The sequence below is a fragment of the Sipha flava genome, unplaced genomic scaffold (assembly GCF_003268045.1).
Source record: "Sipha flava isolate LNK unplaced genomic scaffold, YSA_version1 237_pilon_pilon, whole genome shotgun sequence".
In the NCBI taxonomy this organism is placed as follows: Eukaryota; Metazoa; Arthropoda; class Insecta; order Hemiptera; family Aphididae; genus Sipha; species Sipha flava.
Genome location: NW_020272879.1, coordinates 227,134 through 240,649, shown reverse-complemented (window position 1 = coordinate 240,649; position 13,516 = coordinate 227,134). Strand labels below are relative to the sequence as shown.

Here is a 13,516-nt window from a genome sequence, read left to right as displayed (position 1 = left end):
AAAATCGGAAAAAATGATCAAAAGACGTGTACTTAGTTTAACGACTTGGATTATTAAAAAAAAAAATGTGTTTATGTATATACTTAGAAAGTAGCGTTCGTTCGTCTCTTCGCATGCATGCACATTTATACGCTACGTAGCGGTGGTGTACAATATACAATGGTGTCACCCGGCACCTATTATTATTATTTGTGCGCCATTCATGTGTCTCGGAAAAAGGCTTCCGAACGACGACGGAAGGCGAGCTTAAAAATAATAATAATAAAGAAAAAAAACCGCTTATAATAAGTGTCCGTGTGTATTAACCGCGATGATATATTGATTTGTGCTCGCGTACGAGTACTTTGTAAGCATACTCACTGTGTTACTACGTGACCCATATGTTTCGCGAAAAGTCGACGGTAACACTAATAACGCGTAAGCCTGCCAGTGTATTATAGCCTGTTGGTGTATAATAGGCTGTCTATATATTCAGTGGTCGAAGTGGCTGGAAGTAGACATGGGTACGGAATACGTTATTATTATTATAAACGTATTTAAATATCGAACCTTTTGCTCGGCATATGGTGAAAAAAATCGTTACCCGTTTGTGTGCTTACGAGTATAAGCAATTTCGGTAAAAAAAAAAAAAAAATATCATACAAAAACTAGAAATTGATTTCTTTGAACACAGGATATGCGATTAATTTGGAATTCATTTCTTATCTTATATTTAAAAGTTTAAAAAGTGATTAAGATTATTCTACTCACCAGCAACGATATGTCTGCTTTTTTCTTTTTGTCATTTTCTCTGCTGTTATCAAAGGTCGGCCACTCTCGCCTCCATAACTTCCACCTTTGAAGGGTCTCACATTTCTCATCCCCTCATCAATTATTTCCTCGTATCATCTTAATCGCCTCTTATTTTTCATCATTCATTTGTTGACTTCTTTACCGACTTCTTCATCTCTCTGTTCGTTTTTTCGCTTGTATCGACCTGAGTGTATTTGCTAAAAAAGTTGGAAATATGCTTAATTTGTTAAAACGTTATAATATAGTTAATATTGTAAATAATAATAATTATAATATTAATATTGTATATTGGGTTTATTAATTGTACATGTATTTATATTTTTCATACAATATCGATTGTTATCTGGATTTTATCAGTATTATGTCTATGTAAAAAGAACTTTTTCCTTTCATGTATTATAGTACTATAATAATATTTTATTTTTTTTTTATGTATACAAATTATACATAAATACAATATGCGTGACACTCCAATAAAAACTGATTTGAGGGATGAAATCTGTCAACATGAAAAAGCTATATTTCATTGTATGGATCACAAAATCACAAATCAATCGACCGAAAAATACTTTTGATTTAAAATATTCACTTGCAAACAATAAATTGGAATAGGCTATACTCAATAAATTGGTTTATACGTTATAAAAAAGTAACAATTATAAAAATCATAAAAATATCTGATTGTTGTTATAAGTGTTATCATAAATAATCTGATTGCTGTGTTATATCTTATAGGGACAAACACTATATCATGATATATTAAATACAAAATCGATGCAGTTGGTGTTTGATCGGAATGAAAAAGCTTTATTTGGTGAACAGCTTATAGGAATAATTGTGCTTTCTCGTGTAATTATATAATATTATATATAATATTCTCGCAGTAATTAATTTGATTTTTATAAACCAACTTTTAAAGTATTTCAGACTTTTTTATAAAATACCCTTTAAATAATTATGAACAATAAATAATGATTATAGTAAGTGTTTCAACAGATTGAATATTTTATATTCAATGCAGGAATAAGGCGGTTTAAAACAATACGCGTATACCTTTACTTTAATTTCAAATAAATCGACGTGGGCGCGAGTGGATTATAGTATTTGTAATAATTATGTTGCGTATCTCGTCTATTTAAGAATGACAACGACTATATATTATAGCGATTAAAAACATAATTGTAAGCACGAAAAAGACAAAAGACGCTCTTATACTATTTTAAATTTTGTTCCCGAGGCATGCTCTTACTATAAAAAATTGCTGTAACGGACGTTTAATAATATAATAATATTATTATTATATCTTACTTCCTTAAAATTTTATTTTTTTGTTCTTCGTTTAGTTTTATTCTGTTTAATCTAATTTTTCATTATAAATACTGTTATCCGTTTTGTCAATGTTTTTACGAAGTTTACTGTATTCAATTACTTTATACATGCTTAACTTAAAAAAATTCATTATTTTTAGTTCAAGATCTTAAGCATTTTAAAATAAAAAAACACATGTTGATATCAATCAATCGCTTACTTTTAATTACCGTTTTTTCTTTCAAAACACGTATACATGTTATGGAATGTGAATTTTAAACAATGCATGTATTTTTAATTGAAATTCAATTTGACTGATTAAAACAAATTGCTTGCCCTTCGAATTTTTCTTTATAATAGACGCAACAAAAATATTTCCATAATACTTAATTATTTGAACTCTAAGTACTATAGCCATTAAAAACGTTGATCCATCGAGAATATTCTGCACAGCTATGGATTAATAACCAATCGACGAACCTTGCTAGGGCTGGATCAAGGGGGAGGTATATCTATAGTTGACAGGGGCCACAATGAGCTATAAACTTTTTTTTCATATAAAACGGCAAAAAATAAATATGTTAAAATAATAAAATGTTATAATTTTCAACAATATACAAATAAATCAAACTTGTTTTAGTTGATATTCATTACAAATCACTAAATCTGAAGAAAAAAAAAAAAGCGGAACGTTTTTTCGTAAAAGGGCCTCACTAAAAGCAATAGCCCCTCATATTATGACCGTAATGCGGCCCTGAAACTTGCGATCGATATTCCGTGCAAACTTAATGTTTTAGTCGTATCTATCGCACGAGACGTTTAAACTTGTTTCGTTTTGGAAAAGTAGTCGAGGGGACTGGCAACAGTCGCGGATAGCAGTTTGATAATTTTTTATTTTTCATAGGAATCAAACGATTAACGGCGGTTGGATAGGTTACAGCCCACCTAACTGTTTACGTGTAAAAATATATATGCAAGCGTACGCGCATAAACGTGTACGGAGCGCAAACAATCGTCGTCGCCGTGTGGTCAAAAGTGCCGTCTTACGTACGTTTTACACGAGGTGTACAGTTACCCGCGCGCGCAAATACATTTAAATAATAATATGTACGTCGCGGTAGTGTATTACCGATGTACGTTCGGCCATGGCCGTCGTGCAAGTGTTATATACGTATTGCGTGTTCAGGTATGCGCGCACGGCCGCCGTGGTTAGTCCGTATGACGAAAGAGTCGTGTGCGAACCGCACAACGGGGCAATACATCACGCGCGTACGGAGAGAAGAAAGCGCAAGAGATTAATGGCGGAAAAGGATTTCGTTTTTTCTTTATTCTTTCCGTTTTGTGCGCAGTCTTCGCCCGTCGGTTCGTGTCTCTCCTACCGCCAGCACGTTATTATTATTGTTGTTTTACATGCATAATAAATATTCGTGATGTACACATCGGCATAACGCGGTAAATCCGCGTCTTACGCGGTACGATTGTAATACGGCGCACACGTCTTCGTTACGTTTTATATTCGCCCGAAAATCCGAAACGTGTTCGCTCGCGTACGCGGTGGCGCGTTAACGTCTCCGCGCGCCGCCACCGCGATTTATTGCCGTAACCGAACAACGGTCACGTATGTCCGATTTACATAAGTTTCATGCATATATACGGCGTGCACGTCGCGGAAAAATATTTCGATTAAAAAATCCATGAAGAACTGATGTGCAACGTGTTTTAATATTTCCATTGGATCAGACAACTTTATTATACCGATTATTATTTCGATGATTTACAATGAGATCGTACACTTTTACTATTTAATAAATAATTTACTTATTTAATAAAAAAAGTAAAATAATTGTTTTAAATCCATAAATAAAGAGTACATACGAGAACAACTAACTGAATAGAGATCAACGGTTGAATTTCTGTAACTGTTGAACTGCGATCGTCAGTGGTGTATACGGAAAACTTTTTCAGTAGGGGCTACTATGAACAGAGTTAAATTGCCACTGCTATATAAGAATTACTAACAAGACGCAGTAGGTACTTATCTACATTTCATTTACAGAATGTCCCAAAACTCTTTGACAAAGGCAATAAAAATTGTCTCGACTGATCACATTATTTACGTATTTCCTGTAGTAAGTATAATCCTGTATTTATGAACAAAAGATATATGATGTGGTACTTGACTATTTAATATATATATATATACATGTCTACTGGACTATTTCTATAACAAAATATGCTATGAATAAAATGTACTCGTATTAGGTATACAGTTATAATTTATTTATTATATACGAGTAATTAACGAGTAAGTAAGAGTAATTAACTCTTAATAATTAGCATTGAACCATAAATTGAGAACCTTAAAACATTTTAATGAACTATTGAAGTACAATTAAATAAAATAAATACAACCCGGTTAAAATCATTTTTTATTTTTTTTTATAAAATTATTTCTAAATAAGCATAAAGCACCATTAAAATATAACAAACGTTTAAAATAATTTTTAGCATTTCGGGGGGGGGGCTGTAGCTCACTAGGCACCCCCCTTCTATATACGCCACTGGAAAGCGTATTTAGTAGAAAGTTCTGATAGAAAGTATAGATAAAGGTTAGGTTTTAATTAATGAAATTAATATAAACATTGAATCGCTATTTCATCTTTTTTCCATTTTGAAAATAATTGACTTTCGTTTCTTCGTCTGTGTTACCACCCATAAAGTCGTCTTGTCTTAATTTTAAGAAGTTAAACAATTCACCTGAAGCTTATATCAGTATAATATACGAGGTAATTAAAACGATTTAGTACATATACATTAGGAGAACATGGGACAAAGTGGGGACGATAATGTTTGAAGGTTTGTAATTCACTTAAAAGTTAATTTTTTCCTTTTAAATTTTTTTTCACACAATCCATAAGTTGTTGTTATTGATTAAGTATTTATTATGAAAATTTGGGTTTTTTTTCGAAGTTTCAAAGAATATAAAAAAAAGTATAGTTTACCCCACTTTGCCAAAGGTATGGGTACCATTTAACATAAAAAATAATATCATAAATTGTAACTTTTAACTTTTTTACATAATTTAAAATATTTTTAGGAACAAAATTCGCAGTTAAATATTGTTTCATAATCTGTTTTTTTGATTCCAGTACAAAGACAGAGTCCATTTCTTACACAACAAACACTGGATCCACCCATCAATTGAAGTTGAATTGACTCACTGCAATATAGACAGTTTCATCATTTTTGTTAATTTTAGTTTTTTACTAAGATTTTTCTCGGTTGTTTTTTTTTTTTTGGCCGAATGATAAAGAACGTTTTACTGGTTTGGGTGTTGCACATATGTTAGCAAATAGAAGCTCATTTTTGTATGGTGAATCAATGAGAATTGCTGCTTTTCCTTTTATCTTCGATATACGTCCAGTGGTTTTATTACTATTAGGAATAGGAAAAAATTCTTCAGGAGATAAAGCAAAAAATTCTTTTCTAACTGGTTTTTCAGTACCTACTGGCCAATGAGAACATCCTGGTGAATCATGTAGTGTTAGAGAAAGAATTGAGTTATTATTTGTTTTTACACTTGGATTTATAATTGCTGGTTGAACTGTGGGTAACTGTTGACTTATTATTTGTATATTTGGAGTTGAAATGTCTGGTTCAACTGGTAACACACTATTTGAATTATTTGATTGATTTGCTGTTATCGAAACATTTAAATCAATGTTAGTAGCAGAACTAGCTAGGAAATCATGTTCTTGAAATATGTTGGCATCTACTGGCCAAATGCCTATTGCCCTAAAGCCACTGATGGCCGTTGTCATACTTTTTGCTTTTAAATATGGTTTATCAAAAAGCGATGCAATTTAAAACTGAGTGACAACTCTGTGGTCTTTAGCGTGCTCCCTAAGCTAACTCTTAACTTCACCACTGTAATATAAGCTTAGTGGTTTCATAAAAGCTACATCCAATGGTTGAAGTTTATGCGTGCAGTGAGGTGGGAAGCAATATAACATCAATCAGCATCTTTAGCTTTATCTATAAGTTTTAATGATTTAGTATGGGTAGAATGGCCATCAAGCAAAAGTAAAATCCTATGGGTTTTAGATGCTCTGGAAAAAATTACAAATTTATCAAACCATTTAAGAAACAAATCAGTCTATATCCATCCACTTGGATGAACTTCAGCCCATGACCCAGGTGGTCCACCATCTATAATCTCTGGTTTACTTCTAACACGAGAAAAAATAAGCATTGGAGGTATGTATGATCTATCAGCACCCATGCAAATTGCAGCTGTTATTGTCTGACCCCTTTCAGCAGAAGTTATTGCTCCTACTTGGCGACGGCCACGGCATGCAATTACTTTACTGTGATATTTTGGAACACATGTAATCCCAGTCTCATTGACATTGAATATTTGTGAAGCTGTTCATTTGTATTAATCCACTACTTCAGTTTGCAAAGCAAAAAACTAACCAATCGAAACCGGATTAAAGCCTGATGCTCTAGCAGCTGAAGTAGCTTTTGGCTGACGTAAGGACAAATCTGAATGACACTTCATAAATCCGTACAACCAGTCCACTCCTGCTAAATTATTTTTTCAAAATGTATAGCTTATACTATTTTTTTGCTGCCAGTTGAAATGATAAACTTCTCAACTCCAAAGAAGTCAAATCAAATAGACGTGCCTCTATAGACTTTATGCACTAAACTAATTGCAGCTCCTGATCCTGAGCCTAACGGTAAACACAGTTTTGAATCTTCCAAGAGCTATATAATTACAGAGTCAAGTTTATTAACTGAACTTCAAATACTTAGAACAATTATTCTATATTTAAATATTAAATAAAGTTTCATAAGAAAAATATTCAAAATGTTTTAATTGATAATTTAATTGATGTTTAAATTGATAATTACACGTATACCTAACCCAATATCTTAGCAATTTTGAATTAGGATTTTAAATGTTATAATTAAATATAATAGTTTACCTTTTGTGCTGGCTTTAGCTAAATTGTCAGTTCTTGAAAATGTTCTTACTCTTTTTTCTAGAGTTATTTTAGGAACATAAAAAGATAATGCAGCTTTTTTGAATTCTATATCCTTATTATTGTATGCCAATATTGCAGACTTCATTGAATCTTCAGACCAGGAATGTTGGTTGGTTTTTTTTATAACGCCTAACCATTCTGAAAACGCATAATTTTAATTTAAGAAAATAGATTTGGGGCAAAGTGGGGAGGTCCCCATATTGCCCCAGACAGGTATAAACCATTTTGCCCCAATGAATTAACTTACCTAGAGCCTTTGATTTAATTTGATTCAAATAACTTAACTCAAATAAAGTATGTTAATCATAAAACTATTAGTATACATTTTTTAATAAAAAAAAAAAAAAAATATGATAATCAAAGAACAAATAAATTTAATATATCTATAACAAATTATACAATTTTATTATCAAGTAAATGATAACAGGCACACTTACAGTTTTTTATCGATTAATCGCAAAATAATCAATAGTTTAATTAAAACTTTTATCACACAATCTCAGATGACCAAGGAAGCTATAAATCTAAAAACATTATTATATTTATATATTAAACATATATATATTACGATGTCAGCACTTTGCCCCGGTACCCCACTTTGACCCATGTTTCCCTACAAAGCTTAAATTAACCAAGATATAAATATTGAATTATTCGAATTGTGCGTTCCAACTATAATTATTTTGGTTATTAAATTGTTATAAATTGCCAAAAAAGTTTATTTATATCGATTGATTGTTATTGATTATTCACTTTTTATATCTTTTTCTTACGAAAAATTTATAAATGTATCCAATGAGTGCTGCGACACTTGGTGAGTTCACGCTGTATACACGTCATGCATTGAACTCTTACCTTACCACTGACTCTATGAACAAATCACCAAATCCAGAGCATTATGTATATTATACTAAACTTGCTGTCAGTACTCATCGGAGTGCACATAACAATGCTGTATTGTTGAAACAAGATGACCGAGAGCTATTGAGTTACTTGAACGAAAACGCGATAATATTGTCATCGATACAGTCTTATAACTATGACACGTGGGGAGTGTTATTATTATTACGTAGTTATGTGGACAGTACTTTCGAGTTTGAAATTGTCGTTTAGCAATTAGGTATGTATCATCGTGTATTACCGTGCCGTGTGCACGTATATGTATGTATTGAAATGATGATTTGAGACACGCGTAGTACGTCATCTATTATTCATAAACAGCTAATCGACTTCGAGGTAATAGTAATTACCAACGCGCGGGTTGATTGCCCGAGAGAATAACAAATTTATTTTCCTGACATTTTTATTCTTTGGACGGACAAAAATAATAAACTTAAACTTTACGACTCGCGCCGCGGACACCTTGCGTGTGCGCGGGCCATCGCCCTTTTATTTGTCCTCGACGCAGTGTACGTACGGGTGTTATAAAAGACGGTGGATCCTCCTCCTACACGCGCTATGAGCGTTCCGTTGTCTTTGGTTGTTTCCACGAACCGAATCGTTGGAAATTTGCGGGTGGTTGCACTCACGCGCATCCCTTTGCGAAGGGTCGTCGGAACGCGTGTGTTTAAATGTTCGGAGGGGGAAGACAGGAGAATCGTCGATCATCGGAGGGGATGCGCACGGCTTTTGGCCATAACCTTTGGGCAAGGGTACGACCGACTACGCGCGTGTCCCGACTTCCCTTCCCGGCACGTGCTCGTCACCTTTAAATGCGTACGCCTAGGCCCATTCGCTGTTAGTACAACGATCGAAAAGCACCGGATTCGATTATGTGAACCGTTGACCGTTTTCCACTCTACTTATTTTTTTTTTTTTTCGTCGTTATTGAAATTATTTCTTTCCAGAACGTACTCGTCTAATTTTTTTTTTTTTTTGATTTCATTTAATTTTTAACAATAACAAATAATCCTTGGCCATGGGGTGTGGAGGTTCAACGATGCCCATGCCCATGCCAAACGAGGAGCTGAGCAAGTTGAGACTGGAAATACCATCACGTAAGAACGCGTTTTTAATTCGTATAAATTTCAATGCGTTTTCATGTATAAAGTTTTCATTAGACACACAGTAGTTACTATAATTTACCGTGTATTCGTATTTTATTCGGTGCTCGCTCACGGAGTATCCATTTGAATATGTACCGTGGATTTTTGAACGTTTGAATAATGTGGATTTTTTTTTTAAAGTTTGGTACAGTTCGTTGTAGTGTATATTTATTTATTTTTATTAATTACAACAAACAAATGAAAACCCTTAGTACGCTAACAGTAATTATGCACAATTTTACTTAATAACTAGAATAAAAGCAATATATAAACGTAAATATTTAATTCATAGAAAATTATAATTATATAATCAGGACACTATAACAAAATAAAAGTATAAAAATATAGAATGAATAAATAAAAATTAATATATAAAATATTTGTATGTTAATAAATATGTCTTAACAAACATTATGTATTATCAGCTACTATTTATGTTTGATTAGTATGTGAAAAACGATGGAAAGTATTTTCTTAGATTTATTTCATTAATTTTAAAAGTATACGATTTGATTTAAAATATTTTGGGTATTTCAAAAGACCATACCAACTTTCAGTCGACAAAAATGGAATTATTAAATTGATATTTCAATAAAATACGTAAATATAATATGAAAACGTATAACGTAAATTAATTTTTGTTGTTATAAGTTTTTGAAATAATAATAATGACTTACGCGTATGTGTATGTGTGTGTTCAGCTATAGCATTTAGCGTTCCGCTGACCGAAGAGGAAGAAAGTCTCGTGAAGAGACACCCGCCAAAGAGATTTAGGATGTTGGAAGGACAAAAATCTCCACCGCTGACCAGCGAAGCACTGCAAGAGAAATTGGCAGAGGCTGAACAGAGACGCCAACAGGTAAAACGCATGAAAACAATATTATTATAAATAGTACGTAATTTAAAAACATAGTAATGATATTACGACTGACCCGTCGAAATCGTGCGCCTTTTTACTTATTCACTGAGTTTCGGTCATAGGCCTCTGAATAATAAAACAGATAAATATAAAAATTATGCATTGGTTCACGTCATTCAAATGGTAAAAAAAATCAAATAGGGGGTGTGCATTTTTTTTTTTTTTAATGGGGTCGTTGAACGTTATGAACAACCAAAACATTATCAACATTATTTCTTGTGCCTAAACTAAAATGCAGTTATAACTTTTTTCGATCGAGATGTCTGGTACGGAAAATTATTGCATAATAATCGATTTAATTCTATGGGTGTGTATTAACATCCCAAATTTACAAATACTATAAGCACTTTGTAACATTATAGCGAACCTCGATTACTAATTCCAAAATGTTAAAAAAAAAAAATTTTATGTAAGAAAGTTATAAGTTATTAAAGTCAGAATGTAGAAAACTTAAGAATAAAATAATTGGTTTTGGTTTTTATTTTATTTATTTTTTTTTTTTGAGTCTTAAACATAGTTCAAATATTATTAAAAGATTATGTTACACTAGTGCGAATGTAATTTAAAATACTGATTTTTAGGTTACCAAAAAAGTGTACCTAACGCGAAATTGCGAATTTTTAAATGCAACCGGTACAAATATATAAAAAAAATAATAGTATATTCATTAAACGAAAACACGAAAATATTTTAGTAAAAAAAGGTGACAGTTCAAGGACAGAACTTATGATTGTTTAATATTCTAGTTGAAGTTTCTTTATAGAATCTGATTGGAAAACTCTTGATTGTTTTATAATTTTTTTAGAAAATATAATAATAAAATAGATCTTACAATTCGTTCAGCCGATATAAATGTTTTTCCAATTCACTCAAATGTAACGCAATTTCTCCGGGGGTTTATATGGTTCTGTGAATTTTTCTCGTAATAATTTAAAATAGCTTCTACTAAATTAAACATAAAAAATATGTCTCGTATACATGCGTCGTGCTCGAGACGATCTTTATGCGATCGTATTATATGCCACACGGAGATTCGATCTATAAAAAACGCATATGACATATCGAAATAATATATACATCGCCGTTCAAGCACCTCGTTATGTTGATGACGTACTCCATGTTGTATTAAGTATATTCAGTCGAACGAAACGCGGTCGGATCGAGACACTTTTTAACGAATACGCGTTTTCAATCAAATCGGTTGCGAGCACAACATAATACATAGAAGGTTTCTACGCGCATACGTACAGGTCCTAGAGCGAATTTAATACGTCATAAACGCGGTTATACAACGGATACGCAATACATTACTGTGATATAACGAAACGTAAATAGTATAAATTATGACGAATATAATATATACGTGCGGACGATATAACTCGTCGATTGTTCGACGATATAACTGCAATACGAATACATTTTGAATCGTGTACTACGTTACAATTGCGCATCGTCTACTTGCATATTACGCGTGCATGTTGGCCGCTAAGGAATTCATGAATTTATTTTCAAAATTGTTTTGAACCGCATAATGATGATAAACAATAAATTGACGTGTGTATTAATTATATTAATTAATGTTACAACTTATGTTATTCTCCGAGTGTGCGTGACGATATTTTTGATGAAACAGCTGATGCTCATGGTAATTTGATCACTAAAATATAATATATTTATTGTTTTATTCTGATTATACTCGTGTATATACACTTACAATATAGGTTTTTAACTTCTTATAATATTTAAAATACTGTAAATCCTAACTTCGGGGATTTAAAAAATACGCGTATAATACGATAAAACGAAATAAGGTGTTTGAATATTTCATTTAAAAAATAGCAACGATAAAAATATAGTCGACTCGAACACATTATGAAGTATCGATTTAATTTGGTTTTGTGAAATGTGTATTATAAATTCTCGGTGGATCAATTACAGTCGTATACTTAACAATCAAAGCGATATCAAAACTAAAAAGAAAATACATATTGTTCTTTTATATGGCAAGTTTATTTTTGTGTTTATACATGATAAAATGGCTTTTTTTTCAATCAAAGTAGCAATAACAAAACATTACGCATTTAGCTGTATCGACGTATCTACTGATTTTGACGTTTATTACTGACGTTTGAGCCATTTGATTTTTTTAAATATATATGTATAGGAACAATGATAATAATAATTAAACCGACACCGACGATGAAGTACTCATTCCCGTTGCAGCCGAATGACCGAAAAGTGAATAGAATATTAGACTCCTTCGTTTGTTCCGATATGAAGTGTATTTATTAAATGTTCATTATGTTTTCTCGTTAGATCCTAAACCAGAGGATAGAGTCAGCCAAGACTCTGATGAGACCCAGGTACAACAGCACCACCAACCAAGTAAATGTTGACGAGAAGCTGACGGAGGACGAAGAAGTAAAGGACGAAGAGTCTTAAAACATAACGTTTTTCTAATACAAATTTGATCGGATTAAAAAATAATATCGTTATTCTTTTATTAATTATGTATTTTTATTACTATAGTAGTTTATATTTTCGAGTACACTTTAAGCGGTGTTCCGTTCTGTATTATATTGTACAAAGAAGTTTACGTAAACTACAAACATATTCAGTTCCTTTGCCGTGGATACTGCTCGTAGATTGTCATAGTCCTTCCAACATTCTCACATCCTCAGTTCTCTTCAGCATTTGATTTTCAAACGCATTTTTTTCAGTCGAGTTAACATATCTGACTCCTCAATTTCCACAGTGTACATCTAAGAAGTTATATATAAGAAGGAAATACTAATAATTTAAGACCAATTTTATTGAATTCCAAATAATAATAACAGTTTTAACAACCGATTGCGGGGACGGAACTAGGTGGTGGAAAACAGGGATTCATCTCCGGGCGTAAAATTTTAGAGGGTGTAATTTTTGTAATTATTAACAACTGATTTGATATTTTTTACTTTGTTAAATACCGATATTAGGTTAAAACTCAATAAGTTTGATTGTATATTAATTGTTAGAAAAAAATTTTCGAGAAGAGTATTTGATTCTTGGTTTATGGTAGGATGTAATTTTAACATTTTCCCTGGGCGTAAAAATTCCTAGTTCATCCTCTGATCGATCGTTATATGATACAATAATATAGTTCAACAATAAATAACTTGTTACATATCCCACTAGGTAAATTAATTGGACAATAAGTGTGAAACGTAATTAGATGTTTTCCCGTTTAACTATTCCCAAACTCATTAATCGAATAATAAACCGATCGGTATTGGGATTTATAATTTATAAGTGAATACGATATTTATCTATTGTTATTTCATAAAGTATTAAGCATTTTTTCGAGTCAAATCGATTGTTGTAATTAGTTTCATTGATATTAATATGATATTAAATTTGTT

At 31.9% G+C, this 13,516-nt stretch overlaps 1 protein-coding gene and 1 long non-coding RNA gene across 2 annotated transcripts; one reads left to right on the top strand and one right to left on the bottom strand.

The window, feature by feature from the left end:
- The first annotated feature begins 8,707 nt into the window (after positions 1 to 8,707).
- On the top strand, positions 8,708 to 13,082 carry LOC112683927 (uncharacterized protein CCDC198-like). Its single transcript, XM_025555147.1, has 3 exons — positions 8,708 to 9,148; positions 9,898 to 10,055; positions 12,432 to 13,082. Exons 1-3 carry the CDS (start codon positions 9,070 to 9,072, stop codon positions 12,555 to 12,557), a joined length of 363 nt encoding a protein of 120 aa, XP_025410932.1. The 5' UTR covers positions 8,708 to 9,069; the 3' UTR covers positions 12,558 to 13,082.
- Positions 10,062 to 11,298, bottom strand: LOC112683928. Its single transcript, XR_003148623.1, has 3 exons — positions 11,209 to 11,298; positions 10,948 to 11,153; positions 10,062 to 10,181 (listed from the first exon to the last, which is right to left on the bottom strand). It is a non-coding gene; the product is annotated as an uncharacterized LOC112683928 (long non-coding RNA).
- Positions 13,083 to 13,516: the final 434 nt, after the last annotated feature.